General features: G+C 43.0%; 1 protein-coding gene across 1 annotated transcript in view; it reads right to left on the reverse strand.

Moving 5' to 3' along the window:
- Nucleotides 1–22,655, reverse strand: part of SLC29A3 (solute carrier family 29 member 3) — a 125,710-nt gene extending 103,055 nt beyond the window's left edge. The window contains exons 1-2 of the mRNA XM_082268011.1: nucleotides 22,450–22,655; nucleotides 8,861–9,144 (exon numbers count right to left, since the gene is read on the reverse strand). Coding sequence (XP_082124137.1) covers nucleotides 8,861–9,144; nucleotides 22,450–22,471 — 306 coding nt within the window. The 5' untranslated portion in view covers nucleotides 22,472–22,655. The remainder of the gene's footprint in view (nucleotides 1–8,860; nucleotides 9,145–22,449) is intronic.
- Nucleotides 22,656–24,515: the final 1,860 nt, after the last annotated feature.

Raw genomic sequence — 24,515 nt, forward strand, 5'->3', positions numbered from 1 at the left:
GAGCTATACCTTGGTTTTGGTTGGGACCCCTTCTGTGTTGGGGTCCATCCACGCAGCATGGCCTCGGCCACACCTACAGTTTGAGCGTACCCTCATTGCAGACGGGACGCCGGGTCGATCCCATATATGTATTGCATTTGCTACATGTTGTTTGTATGTTATATACAGCAGTTTTGTATCTCAATGTGCCTTGTTTTATCTAGGCTTGTACCTACTATTTTCACTGCATATTGCTGTACCATGTTTCTTTTTCCTTCAATAAAAACCGTTTAAAAAGAAAAGAGAAAAAAACAAAACTAGAAAAAGAAAACAAATACGGCCACCAAATTTAAGGATTGGTAAACTGCAATACATTACATCTTTGATTATTTTTTAGCAGTGCAGTTTCATGACATGCTGGACAGAAACAGCTGGTGTTTCTGTTCCTAGAATATTGTGAAAGTACTTCCTTAAACCAGTCAAGCTGCCTGCCCTCCCCAAATAATCACTCAGCACAAAGGAGCAATTTAACCAGGGTAATGTGCAGACATGACAATTTATGGAGTCATGTGAGAGTTTAAGGTCACATGACGACTTTGTCAGCAACTTTAATTATTAACCTGATATGATCATACTGAATTTGTTTACAATGAAATTAGGAACAGGAATTAGTTAACTCAGTTATATTATCATGTGCTGCATTTTGAGCCTAGGAGGTAAAGCCGGCAATACTTTAGTGGGATGGCTGCATCACAGAAAATAGAAATCACATGGCAGAAGATGTGCTTGGTCATTAGTGTGTCCTCGGTCCACAGCAGGGTTCTTCACGTGACAATATTTACTATGCAAAACGGGACAAGAAAGAGGTTTGAAACTTAGTCAATGCTCTGTGAAAATACTCAAAGAGCTGGTTAACACCAGGAGTGCGTTCCTGTGCGAATCACATGCAGTTCTGTGTGGTGCAATTTCAGCCTATTTTAAAACGGGATGAAATTGCACCGCACCAAAAGTAGCACAGGCGATACTTTTGGAAACACACTGCTACCAGATCGCATTGTACTTTTGTACCATGCAATCCAGAGTGGGAAAACGCACTGCTTTTGCAACCTGGATTTGGCTTGTTATAGCCCTTTAGCACTTTATAGCACTTTAGCCCTGGAGGATTTGGCTGCTCAAAGAACAGGCCCTATTTTGCGATTCGGCACTGCGTGACTTTAACTGACAATTGCTCAGTCGTGTGACGCTGTACCCAAATGAAATTGATGTCCTTTTTTTCCCACAAACAGAGCTTTCTTTTGGTGGTATTTGATCACCTGTGCGATTTTTATTTTTAGTGCTATGAACAAAAAAAGAGCGACAATATTTTCACATTTTTTTTATATGAAATTCTCAAAAAAAAAATTTAAAAATCAAAAATTTAACATTTTAGGCCAATTTGTTTTCTGCTACATATTTTTGGTGAAAAAAAAAAATTAAATCGCAATAAGCGTATTTTGATTGTTTTGCGCAAAAGTTTTTGCGTTTACTAACTATAGGCATGATTTATGTAATTTTTATTGTTTTTTTTTTACTAGCACTGGCGGCGATCTGCGATTTTTTTTTTTTTGCTGGACTGCGACATTGCAGCGGACAGATTGGACCCCTGACTGACATTTTTGACACTTTTGGGGGTACCAGTGACATTACTACAGTAATCAGTGCTATAAATATGCACTGTTACTGTAAAAATGACACTGGCAGGGAAGGGGGTTAACTTTATTGGTGATCAAGGGGTTAAGTGTGTCCCTAGGGGCTTGATTCTAACTGTTAGGGGGCGTGGCTAGTGAAGTAATCACAGAGACATACGATCCTACGTGGCAGGATCGCATAGCCTCTGTGATTACTTCAGGGAGAATGACAGACGGCTGTGTTTACATCAGCCGTCTGTCTTTCTCCCTCTCCTGCGGAAGATTGCGAGTGGCCGGCGGACATCGGAGCCGCCGGTCACTCGCGCTAGGTCCCCAGGGAACGAGCGGGGAAGGGAGCGCACCGGCATCGGAGCGCGCTCACCCCCTACAGGCTTGTGGGCAAGCAACGTAGGTCTACGTCAATTTGCCCAGCAGCGGCAGACTGCCGCAGTAAATCCTCGTTAAGTGGTCAGCAAGTGGTTAACTTAAAACTGACTCCCGCTGCAGGCCCCAACTGCAGTGCGTTTTGAACGTGGTGCAGAAAGCACTCCTAAAAATGAATAACTACTACTCAGAAGAATGAACTACAGTGGGGAAAATAGTTATTTGATCCCCAGCAGGTTTTGTAAGCTTTCCTACGTACAAAGAAATGAAGGGTCTATAATTGTTATCATAGGTGTGTATTTTAAATAGGAAACAGAATATCAACTAAAAATCCAGAAAAAAAGATGATACAAATTTTATAAATTAGGTTGCAGTTCAGTGAGTAAAATAAGTATTTGATCCCCTACCAATCAATAATAATTCTGTCTCCCACAGAGTGGCTACATTATGTGCTCATGTGGTACACAGATTAGTCCTGTCAATTTAAAGGCGCTCCTAACGACAACTCGTTATGTGCATAAAATACATCTGTTCACCAAATCTGTCTTTCTTCCATTCAAACCTCACCATGGTCAAGGGCAAAGAGCTGTCAAAGGACATCGGGTACAAGATTGTAGACCTGCACAAAGCTGAAAAGGGCTACAAGACCATTAGCAAGAAGGAGAACACTGGTGAGAAGGAGAACACTGTTGGAGCGATTATTCGCCAATGGAAGAAATACAAAATAACCATCAATCGCCCTCAGTCTGGAGCAAGGATGATCATGAGAAAAGTGAGGGATCAGCCCAGAACTACACAGGAGGAGCTTGTGAATAATCTCAGGGCAGTTGGGACCACAGTCACCAAACAAACCATAGGTAACACAATATACTGCCATAGATTGAAATCTTGCAGCACCAGCAAGGTCCCCCTCCTCAAGAAGGCACATGAACATCTAAATGATTCAGAGGAGGATTGGGAGGAAGTGCTGTGGTCAAATGAGTCCAAAATTGAGCTCTTTGGCATTAACTTGACTCGCCGTGTTTGGAGGAAGAAAAATGCTAATTATGATCCTAAGAACACAATCCCTATAGTTAAGCACAGAGATGGAAACATTATGCTTTGGGGCTGTTTCTCTGCTAAAGGTACAGGCAGACTTTGCTGCATTGAGGGGCCAAAATCTTGGATGAAAATCTTCCCTCAGCCAGAACACTGAAGATGAGCCTTTCAGCATGACAATGACCCAAAACATACCACCAAGGCAACAAAGAAGTGGCTCAAGAAGAAGCACATTAAATTGACAGTAAAGTCTCAAGTTTTTTTTTTTCTATAAACATGTTATACCAAGGTTCGACAAACCCCAGGAGCAAGGTCACCAATGCGACTAGAAAATGCAGACTTAGCGACTGGTGTCAGCCCCAGTGACTAGCATGGGGGGGGTAACAGCTGGGTGCACCACTGCCGGGCAGCTGGCAGGAACTTTTGTTTTCTGATGCTAGGGGTGGGGAAGGGAAGCGCAGTGAAGCGGGGTTAAAGGAGAAGGGCAGGACTGTGAGGGGTGGGTTAGAGCAGACGAGGGGCTGTAAAGTAGTAGGAATGGTGAACCTGGGGAGGAGCAGACTACCTAGAGCAAGAACTGGCCGCTTTGAATGGGCTCTGCAATAGCCCCAAGCTAGTCACCACCTCGCACGGATCCCCCGGGGCACTCGGGTCCCCCCCCCCCCCCCCCCCCCGAATGAGCTCCGACTGCGGCTCAGAGTCGGGTCTGGCCTGCCTGAGAGCCCCCTACTGCCTGCACAGCTGGTGTGGCCACCTATTAGTGCCCATCAATGCTGCCTTATCGCTTGCCATATTTGTGCCCATCAATGCTGCCTCATCAGTGCATATCAATGCTGCCTTATCAGTGCCCATCAAGGCTACCTTATCATTGCAGCCTCATCAGTACCAATGTTAGTGCCCATCAATGCTGCCTTATCAGTGCCCCTATTAGTGTCCATCAATGCTGCTTTATCAGTTCTGCCTCATCAGTGCCACTATTAGTGTCCATCAGTGCTGCTTTATCAATGCAGCCTCATCAGTGCCCATCAATGCTGACTTATTAGTGCCCATCAATTTTGCCTCATCAGTGCAGCCTTATCAGTCCCGATTAATTCTGCCTGCTCAGTGTCCCTATCTGTGCAGTCTCATCAGTGCCCCATACCAGTGCAGCCTCATCAGTGCCCCATACCAGTGCAGCCTCATCAGTGTTCCATATCACTGCAGCCTCATCAGTGTCCATATCACTGCAGCCTCATCAGTGTTCCATATCACTGCAGCCTCATCAGTGTTCCATATCACTGCAGCCTCATCAGTGTTCCATATCACTGCAGCCTCATCAATGTCCCATATCACTGCAGCCACATCAGTGCCCCTATCAGTGCAGCCTCATCAGTGGCCCTATCAGTGCAGCCTCATCCTCGCACATTAGTGAAGAAAAATTACTTATTTGCAAAATTTTATAACAGAAATTAAGAAAGGTGGGGTTTTTTTCAGAATTTTCGGCCTTTTTTCATGTATTTAGCAAAAAAAAAAAAAAAAAAAAACCTGTAGTGGTGATCAACAACAACCACCAGAAGAAAGCTCTATCGGTCTCCAAAATTAGAAAAATGTAACTTGGGTATAGTATTGCATTACTGCGCAGTTGCCTTTAAAGTATGACAGCGCTGAAAAATTGGCCTGTGTGGGAAGGGGGTGAAAGTAACCAGTAGGCAAAAGGTTAAAAAAAACTGGTTCCTAACTTTTTTAGCTGGCTCCTAGATTCAAAGAAAATTTGTCAAGCCCTTTGTTTTGACAGCAGCCTTTTTAGGACATGTCATTGGTCCCAGAAGTGTCACAAACAGCTCAGTCAGTGTGCTGGGAGCGCACTCAACACACAAGGCCGCTGTGGACACATATGTGTGGTGGCTGGACATTTCCTCCCACTGCATATATATGTTCTGCAGTAGGCAAGAGGTTAAGAAGCATATAAAAGTGAACCACAATCCATGCACTCTGTTCCAGAGGATACTTCAAGTCCCGTTAGGTCAGTGATTCTCAATAAACTGTAGTTATATAGTAGTTCTATAGTTAATTTGGTTGAAAAAAAAAAATAATAATAAAAAAAAAAAAAAAAAAAAAAAATTGAAACCAGTTCAACTAAACTGATTAGGGGATTGGAGGATCTTAATTATGAAGAGTGCTTACAAGCGCTATTCTCCCTGGAAAGGAGACGCCTGAGAGGGGACATGATAGCGATCTACAAATATCTCAGCATAGAAAAAAATTGTTCAGTCGCAATGAATGCATGAGGACACGAGGCCATACAATGAGATTAGAGGAGAAGAGATTTAACCTCAGGCTACACAGTGTTTTTTTTTTTTTTTTTACAGTAAGGGTAACAAGATTGTGGAATTCTCTACCACAAATGGTAGTAACTGCAGGGAGTATGGCTACTTTTAATAGACTCTTGGAAGTACATCTCAAAGATCACAACATTCAGGGGTGTGTGAGATGATTGCATCCACACACACCTACACAGGTTGAACTGGATGGACTATCGTCTTTATTTAAAGCAGAGTTCCGGACACAAAATCGACATAATCGCTTGCTTTTGGTCACTTGAAAAATAAATGGATAGTTACGATTTTTTTTTTGTTTACTTACCTTGTTATTGAAGAAAAATATACTCACCTTTCTTGACGCGCCGTCACTTCCTCTTTGCATTGATTCCTGGGATCTGAACATCATCACTCCCAGGAATCAATGCGCCTGCATTTAATTTGCGCCTCATTCCCTGCTAAACAGCTTCTGGGCATGCCCAGAAGCTGTGGAGGGATGACGCGCCCGCACCGGAAGTGACGAGCGGGGCCAGTGCAGGCGTATTCTGGGAGAAGAGGACACGGAAGAGGACGCAGAAGAGGACGCGCTGGCTTCAGCTGCCCGCATCTGAGATGGCAGCGTTGGGGAAGAAATTTTCAAGGTAAGTATTTCTTCTAAAAAGGTAAGTGCGACCCGGGACAGTACAGTGGCTATCCATTGTGGAATGTACTAGCCCTGACTGTCCCGGGGGTACTTTTAGCTAAACTTCACCCCCGTGGCCGGAACTCCGCTTTAACCTCAACTACTATGTAACTATGTATGTAACCCACAGAAAAAACAAAAAACACACACTTTATCCAGAGTAAGACAAAAAACAAAAAAAAACAAAAACAAAGCATGATCCAAATTGCTCCAGCAGGGAAAAAAAAAAATTCTATCCTGATCCCACAGGAGGCAACCGGATATTCCCTGGATCAACCTTATCTATAAATATTAGTATCCAGTTATATTATGTAGATTTAGGAAAGAATCCAGGCCTTTTTTTAATCAATCTACTGAGCTGGCCAGAACCAGCTCTTATTCCACATTTTCACAGCTCTTACTGCGAAGAAGCCTTTCTGTATTTGGAGGTATGCATAGATAGGTCTATCTATATACAAAAAAAGGCATATTTTAAACCCCAAGCAACCTTGTAGCAATCTAATCCCTCACTTTTTATATTCCGATAATAGTAATGAGGTTGCACTGAAAAAATGGTTGGGCATTGGCCAGGCTTTTGTATCAACAACCTCATAATATCATCTTATCTTCCACATCATACAAGTTCACCTAATTGGTAGCAAAAAATAGCTTAATACACTAGCTTTAGAATATATGTGTCCTCTCCTACATCTCCTACAGGGTCATAAATTCTTCACTGTTCAACAACCCTTAGCCAAACAATTCCTTAGATAAAAAGAAACAAGAAAAAGAGAACTGAAAGCCCTGTTTAGTTTAGAGGCCCATTTGCACTAGAATGCACATAAATAAGAATCTCTGTTGGCCTGCAGTCAATTGTACTTCTGCACGGTTATGTGCATTTTTTCTGCATAGGGCTATGTCCTCTGAACTAACTTGTGTCACTGTTGAAGGTGAGAGGTGCGTTGTGATGTGTTTTTTGCAGGTTTACACTCATTTAGGTGTATTCCTATGCGATAAAATGTTGCATTTTAAACACACATCTCTGGAACACATATAAACTGAGCGTTCTATTGTGAACATGACACATAGAAAACGATTGCATGGCATTAGAGATGGGCTCTGGCATGTTCAGGATCCTAGACCCAACACTCCTGCCAGGAAGCCGACACTGCACACTACCTGTGATTAGCGGTGTGCAGTGACTGCTTCCTGGCGGGATCGGGACTAGGATCCCGAACATGCCTGAACCCATCTCGATTTGCTATGTGTCACTGCAGTTACCGGCATTCATCCAGTGAGGAAAAATGCAGTAACTGCGCATAGTGTGAATGGGCCCTTAAAGCTGATCTCTATGTTTTCTGTCACTTTAAATAGCTTGTTTGGACCAAGCTGGTCCAAACAAACTTTTTCCTTCACTAACTGCTGCATTGACTCCAAGCGCTGTATGTACTGCATGTAACTTGAGCTCTATACAGTATACAGTGCTGGGTTCAGGTTGTGATACAGAGACTTCCCATCTCACTTTCAGAACAAAAGAGTCAGTCTGAGTGGCACTCAGCCATTCACTGGCAGCTTTGTATTCTGTGAATGAAGCTTCCTCTCATTGGCTGAGGATGTCCCACTCTAAGACTCAGCCAATGAGAGGAAGCTTTGTACTAATTCACAGAATACAAAGCTGCCAGTGAATGGCTGAGCACCGCTCAGACTGATTTGTATTTTGTTCCGGGTGTGAGATGGGAAGTCTCTGGATCACAGCCAGAACCCAGCACTGTGTACTGTATGTAGCTGAAGTTACATGCAGTACATACAGTGCTTAGAGCCAGTGCAGCACTTTGTGAAGAAAATTGTTCATTTGCACCATCCAGCATGGTCCAAATTAACTATTTAAAGGGACAGGAAACATGGTGTAACGGAACCTCAACCCACACTGTACTTGTGGACTTCCATCAGTATACGGCTTTCCCCAGTCATGAACATAGATATCAAATCCCAGCCGCCCCCCATACAAAGCTAACCGACAACTTAGCTTGTACAAGTTTAGGAACCTTCTCGGATAAGAACTGTTTATTCAAACACAGGAACAAAGAGATATACACTGTGGGACAACCCCCCTTCCCCCTTAGCAGCCAATCCACATACACATATACATCCCATAATAAGTTGATCTTAAGGCAGACAGAAACAATAGAACAATGGGATACAGGTACTTAACAATAACAAAACCCATCCCACCCCACCTCACTATCTAACAAGGGTCTATGAGGCACTCCTGCAATATTCTAGCAATCTGAAAAGTCAAACTGTTCATCTTCATGTATTTCCTGTGGGATATGTTCAGAAATATTATTGTCCTGAGTGAAAGAGCCCCTCACTCTTTCAACACAAACCACACATATAGAACCCAGGATAACTGGGTTAATACGAAATGCTGGTTGGTTGTACAATGAGTCTGGTTATTGCAGACCCAACTGGGGTTTTTGGTCACCCTGTGCCCTTAATAAACACAGGGTGACTTACACATAGGAGGGGCCAGGGAAGCTGGACAAGGAGTTTCCCAATCTCTCTAAAGTAATCTGGGTTCCATGAGCCCCCCAGCCAAAGTGACTCTCTACATCTACTGGTCATATATCTACTGGTCATATTGACATGTGATTTTCACTGCTGGTAGCGTCTGCCTTTCCATTGCTTAAACAAAATGTTTTAACTATTGTGACAAGTTTACTTTACAGTAGGAAAAGTATTCATATACAATAAATAAACTCATGTATACATTATTTGGAGTCACATATGAATTAAAACTGATCTACAGTATAATAGATACAAATTCTACTCACACTCAAGTCTGAAGCTCTAGGTGTTTCTACCACTGGCATATCCGTGCAGTTCCTTAGTTTGTATATCCAATAGTGTTTTGCTGTGCAAATAAAATTCCAAGGAAGTGAGGAACCCACCCCAAGCAGGAAAAATATAATATAAGTTCCATTAAAGTGGTCCACAGGTTTGACGCCATAATAATGGTTTGCTTTGTTCTCGTCCAGCAGAGAGACCTCTTCTTCTGAATGACCAGCATCCAAAGGCCTATAGCGAGCATTTGTGCTGCCTAAAGGCTCCTCCAACACTGTAAATAGACACGAGAAATTTATTATACCAAATCAATGCATCAAGTTACACTGAAATAATACATAAAAGCAGCAAAAGGTCTACACATTTTATTACTTTCAATGTGGTAAATAACCTTTTCGAGGCATTGTAAATTTAATGCATCCGCTAACAATCCATTTCCATATCATTAACCTCTGGCAGTAACTGCAGCAGTACGATTCCTATAAAAAGGTTATAATACATTGCAAAGTATTTCACCCATTTACATGAATAAACAAGTCATAGGAAAGGTAACTGCACATTGCATTCCGATTATATAAAGAGAACCTGTCACCAAGCAGGGTTACATTAAAGAGGTTGTAGACCCATAAAAAAAAAATGTTTTCAATCTGAAAGAGAAACACATAATGAGCTAGTATGCATTGCATACTAGCTCATCATGAAATACTTACCTAAGAACGAGCCCCCGCCGTGCCGCCCGCTTACCTGTATGATGGGCAACATGTTCCGTCGCCCGTCTTCCGGGATCGTGGCACCCGGTCATCTGATTGGCCGGAGCCGCGGTGACGTCACTCCCGCGCACGCACGCGGGAGCAGACGGCATGGGGCTCTGAAGGAACGGCACCAGCGGCCGTTCCTTCAGAGCGCATGCGCCAGTGATGTCACTGGCTGGGTGTAAGGTAAATATCATAGGCTTACCTATAGGTAAAAGTTGCAGAGGAGGGTTTACTTCCTCTGTAAAGTGGTTGTAAACTTCAGATATGAAATGAAAAAAAAAATACAAAAATATCTCCCTCTATAGTGCGTCTCAATCCAGAGCACTTAGGCTCCATTAACACCTGATCACGGGTGAAATCCCTGAAGTTCCGCCCACGATTTCAAATTGCTGCAAAACGCGGGACGATTTTGCAATGCCATTACTTCTTAATGGCACCCCAATCGCGCCACGGTTTTACCGTACTGTAAATCGTGCTGCAATCGCAACGGGCAAGTCGTTTAAAAAGGAACAGGAGCTTTTTTTGGGCGACAGCATCGCTCATTGCGATTTGTTGCGATTCACTGTGCGATTTGGGGTGCCATTAGAAGTAATGCCATCGCAAACGCCACCCAAGTTTTGCAACGATTTGGAATCATGCGATTTCGCCCACGATCAGATGTGAATGGTGCCAAAGTGTAATTTCTGTCTGCTGTCTTGTTCCTTTGCTATCAGCATGAGTCACTTCTGACAAGTTTTTCCTAAGCTAAAATGGTGGTAGAAGAGGGATCTCCAGCACACAGCTTTAGCTCTGGTCTTCTGTGCTGTGTGAATCCGCAATCAGCTCTTCATACTGAGCTCTGCAGAGTGTAACTTCAGCTCCCCATCCTTTGTTTTCTGAAAGCTCAGACAAGCTGTATAAATTCTGCACTTTGATCTGCTGTAGAGAACAGAAGGCTGCAGATTAACTGGTATAACTTATGTAGGGGGATTGGTTTCATTCCTGTATATCACGTGAGGCCCAGCACTTCACTAGTTATAGAAGGATTTACAACCACTTTAGATTAAGCTGTCCCTGTATGCTTCCAACCTTCTGTAAGGTCATGTGATCATCCATTTACGTCCGTTTGTCTTGTGATCATCCATTTACGTCCGTTTTTCATCCATCAACAGGTGGATGAAAAACGGACAAACAGTCCGCATGTTTGAAAGAGGCCAAAAGTCTTAGGCCCCTTTTACACATTTGGACCATTTCTGTTTTTTTTTCACATCTGCCACCTAGAGTCCTTAACCACTTTTTCATGCAAAAACAGACCGTTTGTCCGTTTACATCCGTTTTTTGGCCGAAAAATAGGGCTTTGATCCGTTCCAAAAAATGAATGTTGACGGAAGCGGATGTAAATGGATGATCATCCATTTTTACAGATGCATTGATGTCTATTTTTCATCCGTCAACGGATGTTACTCACTGGACAAAGGGTCCGTATGTGTGAAAGGGGACTAACAGGTACAGCTTATGTAGGAGGATTGGTTTAGTATCAGCTCTTCATACTGAGCTCTGCAGAGTGTAACTTCAGCTCCCCGTCCCTTGTTTTCTGAAAGCTCAGACAAGCTGAATAAATTCTGCACTTTGATCTGCTGTAGAGAACAGAAGGCTGCAGATTAACTGGTATAACTTATGTAGGGGGATTGGTTTCATTTCTGTGTATCACCTGAGGCCAATCACTTCACTAGTTATATAGTAGGGTTCTTCAAAAAAGTTTCCACATTTTTTCTATATAATAGAGTTAAAAAAAAAAGTGCGGAAACTTTTTGAAGAACCCTCATATAAGGGTTTACAAGCACTTTAAATTAAAATAGAAATTCAGCCTAAAACTAACTAACTCTAAATCTACTACTTGCAACCACAATCGAAGACTAATCTATCTAAACCTGTAAAGCAAAAATCGTTATGCGTACCTTTTCTGGAGCTGTTCTGGTCCAATCCCACGCTAAGCTGTCAGCGGCAGCTTCTCTGTGTAGGCATGTGCAGGAGACGCAACCAAAAATGGAAGCCCCATAGTAACTCTATGGGTAATGTAACTTTCCCAGGTATTTTCCAGCCCTTGTCGGCTGCCTCTTCCACACAGCATCCACAGCTGGAGACCAGACCGGCTGCAGAAAAGGTATGTATAGCGATTTTTGCTTTAGGCTCCGTTCACATATACAGTATGCGAATTGCATGAGTTTTGAACCGCATCCGATTCGCATGACATGTGAATGAAACCGACTTTGACATATGTGCGGTGCAGCGGCAGTGCGAATTCACTGAGAATTAAAAAAAAAAAAAGCCTGTGCGTTTTTTTGAGCACTGCGGTGCAGTTTAGATGTGAATGCCAGGCTATTGCTTTCCACGGGAACGCATCTGAATCGCACATCATATCAGTTTTGAACACAAATTTGATCGAAAAAAAAACCCAGCATGGGGTCCCCCCCCAATCGATACCAGGCCCTTTTGGGTCTGGTACAGATTTTAAGGGGAACCCCATGCCAAAATTAAAACTGGCGTCCCCCCAAATCTATACCAGACCCTTAGATCTGGTATTGATTGAGAAGAACCCCCATGCCAAAATGTTTTTTTAAAAAATGGCGCCCCCCAAAATCCTTATTAGACCCCTCTTCTAACATGCAGCCTGGTAGGCCAGGAAAGAATGTGTGTGTGTGTGGGGGGGGGGTGTGAGTCCCCCCCAAACCATATTAGGCAACATGCCCTAAGCATTGGGGAGGGTACTTTGGGGTAGGGGGTGCTCCCCCACCCCAAAGCACCTTGTCTCCATGTTGACCAGGACAAGGACCTCTTCCCCATAACTCTGGGCTGTGGTTGTGGGGGTCTGCGGGCAGGGGGCTTATCGGAATTTGGAAAGCACCTTTAACAATGAGGCCCCAGATCCCGACCCCCTCTCTATGTGAAGGAGTATGGGGTACATTGTACCCCAAATCATTCCCCAAAAAAAGGGTCAAAAAAGAAATAAAAAACACAGACACAGCTTTTGACAATTCCAGGGTAGATCCATTGTCAATCACGATGCCCGCCGCAGACCTGAAAAATGCTCAGCTCACGCTGTCTGATAGTTCCTAAATAACTAAGGGATGGTGACACCCCGTGATTTCACCTGGTGACACCCCCCCCCCATGACTTCACCTAACGGTGCATGCTGGGTCGATTACGTCACAAGTGCTGGTTTTCCTCAATTCTTCCTCCTGCGGGATCTACTGCTGCCAAACAATAAGGGTAAAATAACTATTAAAGTGTAGCTGAGCCTCCCTTCTGTGCACAGACCAGGAAGTGACATGTATTGTTGCTTGGATTGCGTAGGCCAAGGGTCCTCTAACCTCGGACCATTGTCAGTTCATAGTCTGTTGGGGGCCAAGTGGCAGGTGAACTAGCCAGCAAAACCTGCACTGCCACCCTCCCACCACTAGAGGGTACCCACTCCCCTTCTCTCAGCACCACTACTTCCTTCCCACTACACTACTCCCAGTCTGTGAAGGGGTTTTTGTCACTGAGGCAGGTCCTTGGTTTCAGGGAGGTTGGGAACCACTGGCCTAGGTGATCCAAGCCAAAGTCTGCCCCCCCCCCCCCCACTCCCAGCCAACAACCTTCTGGAACACACCACAGGTTCCAGGAGGCTGTGGAGATGCATAGACCCATCCCTTCATTACACACGCTTAGTGGGAAGCCGGCTCTGAAGCTGCAAGAAGTCAAAGCCAGCTTCCCCAGTTACATAGTTTGTGAGGTTGAAAAAAGACATCAGTCCATCCAGTTCAACCTATATTAACCACTTGCCGACCGCTCACATGGAGCGTACTGCGGCAAAGTGGCTTGATATCGTCCAGCAACGTAGACCTACCGGTAGATCCGGTTCCCAAACACACTTCAGCTCCAGAAGGTTTTACCCCCTTCCTGACCAGGCCATTTTTTGCGATAGGGCACTGCGTTGGTTTACCTGACAATTGCGCAGTGGTGCGACGCTGTACCAAAATAAGGTCTTTTTTTCCCCACAAATAGAGCTTTCTTTTGGTGGTATTTGATCACCTCTGTAGTTTTCATTTTTTTTTTTTGCTATAAACAAACATAAAAATGTATGTATATATATATATATATATATATATATATATATATATATATATATTTTTTTTTTTTTTTTTTTTTAACTTTCTGCTATAAAACATACTCAATAAAAAAAAAAAATAATAATTTCTTCATCAAATTAGGCCAATATGTATTCTGCTACAAATTTTTGGTAAAATAAAATCTTAATAAGTATATATTGATTGGTTTGCGCAAAAGTTGTAATGTCTACAAACTATGGGATAGATTTATTGACTTTTTATTTTATTTATTGTTTTTACTAGTAATGTCGGCGATCAGCGATTTTAGCGAGACTGCCACATTGTGGTGGACAAATCTGACACTAAGTGACACCAATTCAGTGATCAGTGCAAAAAAAAAAAAAATGCACTGTTACTGTATAAATTACACTGGCAGGGAAGGGGTTAACACCAGGGGTGATTGAGGGGTTAAGTGTGCTCCTAGGGAGTGTTTTCTAACTGTGGGGGGAGTGGATGCACTAGAGCAGGGATTCCCAAACTAGGGCCCTGCAGCTGTTGCAGAACTACACATCCCATGAGGCATTGTAAAACTCTGATATTCACATACATGACCAGGCATCATGGCAATTGTATTTCCTGAACATCTGGAGGGCCGTAGTTTGTGAATCCCTGCACTAGAGTAAAAAGAGAGATCTGTGTTTCAGCTTAGCTGAAAACACAAGATCTCTCTTTTACTCCTTGACAGAACAGCGGTCTACCTTGTTTACTTTGCCGCTGCTGCTGCTATAAAAAAAACAATATTATATTTATACCATCCCATCTGTTATATTACAATATGTGTCCCAGTGCCTGTGCTGTATCAAAACTATGCCAATTTCTACATCATCTCAGAGCGTCTCCCGGCGCTCACGTGACTCCTGGGAGAGAGACGAGGAATTACGTGAGTGCCGGCAGACGCTCTGAGATACTTTAGAAATCTGCATTTTTTTATTTTATTTTTTTATACAGCACAGACACTGGGACAGATATCGTTATATAACAGATGGGATAGTATAAATCTAATTTAGTGGCTTAACAACCACTTTAACTGCATTTCCTTTGAACTACATTTGGGTCTGAACATAAGCAGTCTGCAGGACAGTGCATAGCAAAAAGTATATTATTATATACATAATACATATAATGTATGTATTATGTATTGTTTAGGAATTGCCAAGTCCACTACAGGAGCTAGGAGAAAGATAGAGGGAATAAAAGACAATTTGTTCTTTTGTCGAAAACTACGGGAAAGACTCAATATTGGACCACAACCAATGCTGGATTTATAAGGGGGCAAAAGGGACAAAAGTCCTGGGTTCTCCTGACCTTCTGTCATGGCTCCTCCTCTCTACAAAAACAATATAAAAAATTATATAAAATAATAAAAAAAGTAAACAATAAAATATATTATATATATATATATATATATATATATAATTTATTGTTTATTATATATATATATATATATATATATATATATATATATATATATATATATATATATATATATATATATATATATCTATACACACACACACACACACACATACATACATATATATTATTTTTTGTTATAATATATTATATATATATATATATATATATATATATATATATATATATATATATATAATGAAAACTTAAAATATATCTTGAAAGAGATTATTTTGCTGGCCATCACCTGTAAAAGGTTTATTTTTGTACCTGGACTGGTATACCAGTACCGTTTTAAAAAAAAAGAATATTGGCAGCTCAAGCAAACCATAGACTACAACAGAATCGACTTACTAAAGGCAAATAGACTGCATTCTGCAAGTGCAGTTGCTACTCATTTTTCTTAGAAAATGTGGTAAAGCTTCACTTTGTAAAGAATACCCAATCTGGTGCAAAGAAAAAAAGCATTTTTGCTTGCACAAGACTGGATAAATAAAATAAGCAGAGCTTTACCAAGTTTTGGGGGAAATTAATGCAACTGCACTTGCAAAGTACACTATTTGTCTTTAGTAAACCCACCCCAAAAAGTGCTTATGCTCTTAAGCTTTGTTTACATTTGAAGGATTCTATATTTGTGCCAACTCTGGCCGCAACTTTGACACATTTTTGGATAGGTGCAACTTGGATACAACTTGTCTTTGACCAGTGATAATGAAAAACTGTTGTATTGTATAACATTCAGGTACAACTTTCATGCAACTTTTGAGGGTTAACATTGAAGTCTATGGCCCTCAAGTGCCATGAAAGTCAGACCAAAGTACATGAACTACTTTGAAGTCGCTGCAACTTTAATTCGCACATTTATGAATGGTTATTATTGAAAAGTATGGGGAACGACTTGTCATGCGACTTTGATGTCCATATTTGCATGACAAGTCGCACAAGTGTGAATGGAGCATAAATGAAGACGGTCTATGACTGCATGCGTTTGTGCACGGGAGACCACAGAATGACGTTGTGTCATGCATTTTGAAAATGTTTGACTGTCATTGAGAATGTAAACTAACTCTGTGTATGAGGAGCCCCCTGAATCCCCCCTGGCCCCCCAAGTTCTAAGTCCTCATTCACACTTTCCCCACTTGTCATGCAGCCTTGGACATCAAAGTTGTATGACAAGACGTACCCCATGTTTTCCAATGATAACCATTCATATATGTGCAACTTAAAGTCATACCAACTTCAAAGTAGGTCATGCACTACTTTGGTCTGACTTTCATGCAACTTGAGGGCAACAGACATCAATTTTAACCTTCAAAGGTTGCAGGAAAGTCATATATGAATGGTTTACATGCAACAGTGGGTCCAACTTTGCAGAGGGACAACAGGTCACATTAACCCCAAGTTGCTTCAAAGTTGCACCCCAAATTCAGCGCGACTTTGGAGTCGTACAAAAGTGTGAATGGAGCCTAAATCTCACCCTAACCACAATTGTAATGTTGGCTTGTTGGCAAAGCAAAATCTTCATAAGTAAATGATTACTCATTGGGAGCTGCTTAATGAAGTAAAAACTTGTTGGGTGACTTCACTATGCACTCCAGGCCAAGAGCTACATACATATATCTGCCCTATATAGATATGCTGAAGCTGGCCATAGATGGAACCAGAGCTGCACGATTAATCGTTAAAAAAAAAAAAATTGCGCTCTCGATTCAACCCCCCCACAATTTTAATCCGGCATTTTCAAGATTCATGTGCAGGGCCGATTTTTTGATAGAAAATTGTTTAGAACCCCCAAACATTATATGCATTTAGCAGAGACCCTAGAGAATAAAACGGCAGTCGTTGCAATATTTTATGTCACACTGTATTTACGTAGCAGTTTTTCAAATGCAATTTTGTGGGAAAAAATACACTTTAATGAATTAAAAAAAAAAAAAACTAAATAGTAAATTTGGCCCAATTTTTTTGTATAATGTAAAAGATGAGGTTACGCCGAGAATTGTGAGAGATCTTTATTCTAAGGAAAAAAAAATCCTGATGCTCATTTTTCCAGAATCGTGCAGCTCTAGATGGAACTGAAAAAAAAAAAAAAAAAAAGGGCGGATGGAGGATTGAGGAATGTGCAGGAGGTCATAGAGCTATAGGTGAAGCTGTCAAGACAGAAAGTGATGTGAAGTCTCTTCAACATAAACATGGACAAAAACTGATTTTTATTTTTTTTTGTGGAGTGATGAGGAAGAGTTAAAACTTCTGATAATGATTTTACTGCTATCTGTGCCTTCCTGTCCTAATGATTTGGGACTCTTCATGCTGTAACATTACAGAACATTCAATAAGAGTTAGAGCTGCATGATTCTGGATAAAATGAGAATCACGATTTTTTTGCTTAAAATAAAGATCACGATTCTCGGCGTAATATCTTTTACATTAAACAAAAAAAAATTGGGCTAAGGTTACTGTTTATTTATTTTTTGATTTATTAAAGTATATTTTTTCCCAAAAAAGTGCCTTTGAAAGACCGCTGTGCAAAAACAGTTTGACATAAAATATTGCAATGACCGCCATTTTCTACTCTCTGCTAAAAAAAAAAAAAAAAAAAACCAATCACTATTTTATTGCTAAAAAATCATTCAGTGATCACTAAGTGATTTTAAAGCAGCGTACCACTCATTTTTATGTTTATTCAAAGTCAGCAGCTACAAAGAGTGTAGCTGCTGACTTTTATTAAGCACACACTCACCTGTCCTACGGTCCAGCAATGCGGCAGCCCGAAGCCTCACTTCTCTCCCTCTCCGCCGGCATTGCAATTGTGGGCACCCGGCTGTGACAGCTTGCGGCTTCACAGCCAGGTGTGTATTGCGCATGCGCGAGCCACACAGTGCCTCCCTATTGGTCGGGCATTCTTCTGGGACCTCTGACGTGTCTTAGAGGATTGCATGGAGGGAGGAGGAGAGGAGAACTTCCGCTCGGGCTGCCTTGGCAGCTAGAGTGGAAGTGGGAGCGGGTACCTGCCAAAAAAAGTGACATGCCAAATGTGGCATATTTCAGAGAGAGGAGTGCTTAAAGTGGAACTTTTAACTTGTAAGCAACAAGTGTCAGAAAAAGGCCTGGTCTTTAAATGGTTAAACTGATCTTATTTACTGGCCGAAGTTCATCCTTTTGATCTAAAAGAACGAAATGATACAATGTTTCTATTTATCTCTCAGTGCTGAGCAATGTTTTGATAAACTTTACCTGCTGTTTTTTTTTTTTTTCTGAACTGCTCTGCACTGTTACATGAATGGTGGAAATGACGGATTTAGATTGTGATTGGGTTAAATCGAGATTGTTTTTAACGAATAATCGTTCAGCTCTAATAAGAGTTGATTGAAGTTTTGTTTTTTTACATTGATCTTTGATCTGATTTCACATTGACATGAAATAGCCTTTCCTGGTTCTACTTGTGTCATCAAACCATGAGGCCAGAGGTGACCCATCACATACAGATATGAGGACGAATTCCGCATTGTTATGTTGATCAGTGTCAAAATAAAACGAAATACACAGCAAATCCACATTTCAGGAGGAGAAAACCTGAAAACTACCAAGAGGATGAGTGCTTTATATACGCACTGTATCAGCTATACACTGCAAGCAGCCCAATGGTCACCAAGTCCTGACATAGGATCAGATTATTGTGACTTTCATTATATAGACGCCTTCAGATTCAAAGTTTAATAAATACTTCAATCTAACAATGTGACTCACAGGAACCAGTTAAGAACTGGATGGAAAAAACTGCTCAGATTACCCCAGATCCACTGTACATGCATCAGAAACAAAGTCAGCATTTAAAAAAGCTGTATATGACAACAGAAGTGACACATTTGTGGCCAATGTGTGGCAGATCCTCTAATATTGGGAAATTGTAGCGGTTGAAAGGGGATGAATTCAAGATTACTTTTGTCATGTTATCAATCAATCGCATTTTCTAGTTATCCAAATCAAGCTGTGTGCCCTACAGATGCTGCTTATTGGAGTGCCTGGTGCTTCAACACATACTGATGATTGGAGGAAAATTGAATGACCAGAAGCACCTTAACCGAGAGGAGTCAGCCCACATCACAGGATACACTGACAGCTATAGCCTGCTATACCCCCTGTATGTACTACATCACACTGACAGCTATAACCTACTATACCCCCCGTATGTACCACATCACACTGACAGCTATAGCCTGCTATACCCCCGTATGTACCACATCACACTGACAGCTATAGCCTGCTATACCCCCTATATGTACTACATCACACTGACAGCTATAGCCTGCTATACCCCCTATATGTACCACATCACACTGACAGCTATAGCCTGCTATACCCCCTGTATGTACTACATCACACTGACAGCTATAACCTACTATACCCCCCGTATGTACCACATCACACTGACAGCTATAGCCTGCTATACCCCCTGTATGTACCACATCACACTGACAGCTATAGCCTGCTATACCCCCTATATGTACCACATCACACTGACAGCTATAGCCTGCTATACCCCCGTATGTACCACATCACACTGACAGCTATAGCCTGCTATACCCCCTATATGTACTACATCACACTGACAGCTATAGCCTGCTATACCCCCTATATGTACCACATCACACTGACAGCTATAGCCTGCTATACCCCCTATATGTACTACATCACACTGACAGCTATAGCCTGCTATACCCCCTATATGTACCACATCACACTGACAGCTATAGCCTGCTATACCCCCTATATGTACCACATCACACTGACAGCTATAGCCTGCTATACCCCCTGTATGTAGCACATCACACTGACAGCTATAGCCTGCTATACCCCCTGTATGTACCACATCACACTGACAGCTATAGCCTGCTATACCCCCTATATGTACTACATCACACTGACAGCTATAGCCTGCTATACCCCCTATATGTACTACATCACACTGACAGCTATAGCCTGCTATACCCCCTATATGTACTACATCACACTGACAGCTATAGCCTGCTATACCCCCTGTATGTACTACATCACACTGACAGCTATAGCCTGCTATACCCCCTGTATGTACTACATCACACTGACAGCTATAGCCTGCTATACCCCCTATATGTACTACATCACACTGACAGCTATAGCCTGCTATACCCCCTGTATGTACTACATCACACTGACAGCTATAGCCTGCTATACCCCCTATATGTACTACATCACACTGACAGCTATAGCCTGCTATACCCCCTATATGTACCACATCACACTGACAGCTATAGCCTGCTATACCCCCTATATGTACTACATCACACTGACGGCTATAGCCTGCTATACCCCCGGTATGTAGCACATCACACTGACAGCTATAGCCTGCTATACCCCCTGTATGTAGCACATCACACTGACAGCTATAGCCTGCTATACCCCCTGTATATACCACATCACACTGACAGCTATAGCCTGCTATACCCCCTGTATGTGCCACATCACACTGACAGCTATAGCCTGCTATACCCCCTGTATGTAGCACATCACACTGACAGCTATAGCCTGCTATACCCCCTGTATGTGCCACATCACACTGACAGCTATAGCCTGCTATACCCCCTGTATGTAGCACATCACACTGACAGCTATAGCCTGCTATACCCCCTGTATGTAGCACATCACACTGACAGCTATAGCCTGCTATACCCCCTGTATGTAGCACATCACACTGACAGCTATAGCCTGCTATACCCCCTATATGTACTACATCACACTGACAGCTATAGCCTGCTATACCCCCTATATGTACCACATCACACTGACAGCTATAGCCTGCTATACCCCCTATATGTACCACATCACACTGACAGCTATAGCCTGCTATACCCCCGTATGTACCACATCACACTGACAGCTATAGCCTGCTATACCCCCTATATGTACTACATCACACTGACAGCTATAGCCTGCTATACCCCCTATATGTACTACATCACATGACAGCTATAGCCTGCTATACCCCTTATATGTACCACATCACACTGACAGCTATAGCCTGCTATACCCCCTATATGTACTACATCACACTGACCGCTATAACCTACTATACCCCCTGTATGTACTACATCACACTGACAGCTATAGCCTGCTATACCCCCTGTATGTACCACATCACACTGACAGCTATAGCCTGCTATACCCCCTGTATGTACTACATCACACTGACAGCTATAGCCTGCTATACCCCCTGTATATACCACATCACACTGACAGCTATAGCCTGCTATACCCCCTGTATGTACCACATCACACTGACAGAGCAAGGTCCATAAAGACATGGATGAGGAACGTGACTGGTCTGCACAGTGCCCTGACCTCAACCCAATAAAGCACCTTTGGGATGAATTAGAGCAGAGACTGCGAGCCAGGCTTTCTTGTCCAACATCAATGCCTGACCTCACAAAGCGCTTCTGGAAGAATGGTCAAACATTCCCATAGACACACTCCTAAACCTTGTGGACAGCCTTCCCAGAAGAGTTGAAGCTGTTATAGCTGCAAAGGGTGGGCCAACTCAATAATGAACCCTACAGACTAGACTGGGATGCCATTAAAGTTTATGTGCGTGTAAAGGCAGGTGTCCCAATACTTTTGGTAATATAGTGTATGACATCACAGTGATCAGAACAGCTACTACCCTCCATCATCCCCCAGTTGATAATGATAAGAGATGGGATCGGGTGCATTCGTGTGCCCACGTGCCCGATCCCACCAGGAAGCCGACACTGCACTTCGCTAATCACAGGCAGTGAGACATTTCCCAGTCTGTGTAGCTGTGGATCAGGAAATGTCTCAGTGCCTGTGATTGGCAGAGTGCAGTGTTGGCTTCCTGGCGGGATCGGGCACGTGGGCACATGAACGCGCCCAAGCCCATCTCTAATAATGCTGCATTCACACCTGAGTGACACAGAAATGGGGGTAGAAATACATTCTTCTGCCTGCGTTTCCATAAACGCACTTGTAACGCCAATATTAACGTCACCCTAAACGCAGGTCACAGTAACACAAAAAAAGTGTGCTGCCAGTGGGCATAGCTTGGTACCTGCGCTTCTTTGGCGCGTTGTCACGTGACAGGTGACCCATTCATGCCAATGGGTTGTCACGCCAACACCGCGCGTCACTCAGGTGTGAATGCAACCTAATAATAATAAAGATATCCAATCATGTGTAATTATTAATAGGAAGGTGATGACATCATGAGCCTAACACAGGAAATATTACCATCAGAATCCGGGGACTTCATAGTACAGGTCTCATCCGCCACCACACACACCGGACTCTACTCCCGGAGAGGACATGCGCACTGCCCAGTCTAGCGGTGGTGCCCGCTGCGGACCTCCTATGGACTCTCTCTTACTTTTCTATGCGGTTCATAAATCAGAACTGTGCGAGGTTTGTTGATGATAGTACCGGGCCATTACTCCGCCCCCTTCCTCCTTCTACAGCACATACAGTACGCCCGCCGGGCGGGGCCAGCGCCGAGTTCCACCCCCACATCGATGAACAGTACATAGAGTGCGCCTATGTGGGAGGGGTTAGAGCCGAGTACAAACTCCTACTTCGTTCGAGAGTACGCCCCCCCTAGGGAGGGGTATAGTCAAGTAACGCCCCTACCTCTTTCAAATACGCCTCCTGGAGGGGTCAGAGCCGGGCACCGCCCACTCAGTGCTGACAACACCGGAAGTTGTGGCGTAGACTTTGCACACGATGTGTCAGTCAGGAGGTCTATGAATGGGACGGGTGCATGAAGGGCTCCGTGTGGACACTCTACTCCAGGGGTCTTTAAACTACGGCCCTACAGTTGTTCAGGAACTACATTTCCCATCATGCCTAGTCATGTCTGTGAATGTCAGAGTTTTACAATGCCTCATGGGATGTGTAGTTCCACAACAGCTGGAGGGCCGTAGTTTCAGGATCCCTGCTCTATTCTATACCAAAACACTTCTATTTTCTGTCATTCCTGTATGGCTGTCATCTACTGCCAGGAAAACCCACACAGGGAGAGACTCCTTTATCCGTGGCTTGTGTAGAGTTCTTTTGAGGATGGGGTTATATGAAATGGTCTTTCCCCAAACAGGATATCGCACTAAAGCTGGATACACACTATACAACTAATGTTCGATTTCCTTTACATTTACCTTATATGATGTAGTACAAGGGCCTGGCCTGCCTGATTGCATACAAGTCAATGACTTGCCAACTGCCCGACACACATATACTGCCTGAACCAAGGTATGGGTACATTGGTTCGCAGAAGCGCTCCTAGGGGCACACGCCCGCCCCGTTAGGCAGCGGGGATGCCAATCCACAGGGCTGGGGACCATGATTGCCACTGGGCACCTGTGATCACTCCCCGTGGAGAGAGAACGCCGGTCTACTGTTGTAAACACAGCACACCGTTGTTCTTTCGAAATGATCACAGAGCGCCTGTGATCCTTCTATTTAGGATCACAGGTCACTGTGTTCATTTCACAAGTTCCTCACCCACACAGAAAACACCCCCTAGGCTCACACCTAACCCATTGATCGCCCCTGTTGTTAACCCCTTCCCTGCCAGTGTCATTATTACAGTAACAGTGCATATTTTTAGCACTGATTACTGTAGTAATGTCACTGATCCCCTCAAAAATGTCAGTTAGGGGTCCGATCTGTCTACCGCAATGTCGCAGTCCCACTAAAAATCTCAGATCGCCGCCATTATTAGTAAAAAAATAAAAATAATGGAATAAAATGACATAAATCGAATATACTTAAGCCCGATAAGGACCCTTTTGACTGTGCTTCATATCGCCCAATTTCACTTTTAACCACTTACCCACTGGGCACTTAAACCCCCTTCCTAACCAGATCAATTTTCAGCTTTCAGTGCTCTCACATTTTGAATGACAATTACTAATTATTTGAAAAATGTGGAAAGAAAATGAAAACGCATTTGTTTTTACACAAAGTTGTCCATTTATAAGATACTTCTAACACATAGCATGTACATAACAAAAATGACACCCCAAAATACACTCTGCTACTCCTCCACACATGCGATACCACATGTGTGAGACCTTCCCACAGCCTAGCCACATACAGAGGCCCAACATGCAGGGAACACCGTCATTTCCTGACTTCCCATTACAATTTTGTGAGGCACTGATAAGCACTGTAGTGGCACTGATGTGGCATGGATGAGCACTGATGTGGCATGGATGAGCACTGATGTGGCATGGATAAACACTGACGTGGCATGGATGTGCACTGATGTGGCACAGATGAGCACTAATGTGGCACTAATGTGG

This window comes from Pelophylax lessonae, assembly GCF_965119305.1.
Source record: "Pelophylax lessonae genome assembly, chromosome: 9".
Taxonomy (NCBI): domain Eukaryota; kingdom Metazoa; phylum Chordata; class Amphibia; order Anura; family Ranidae; genus Pelophylax; species Pelophylax lessonae.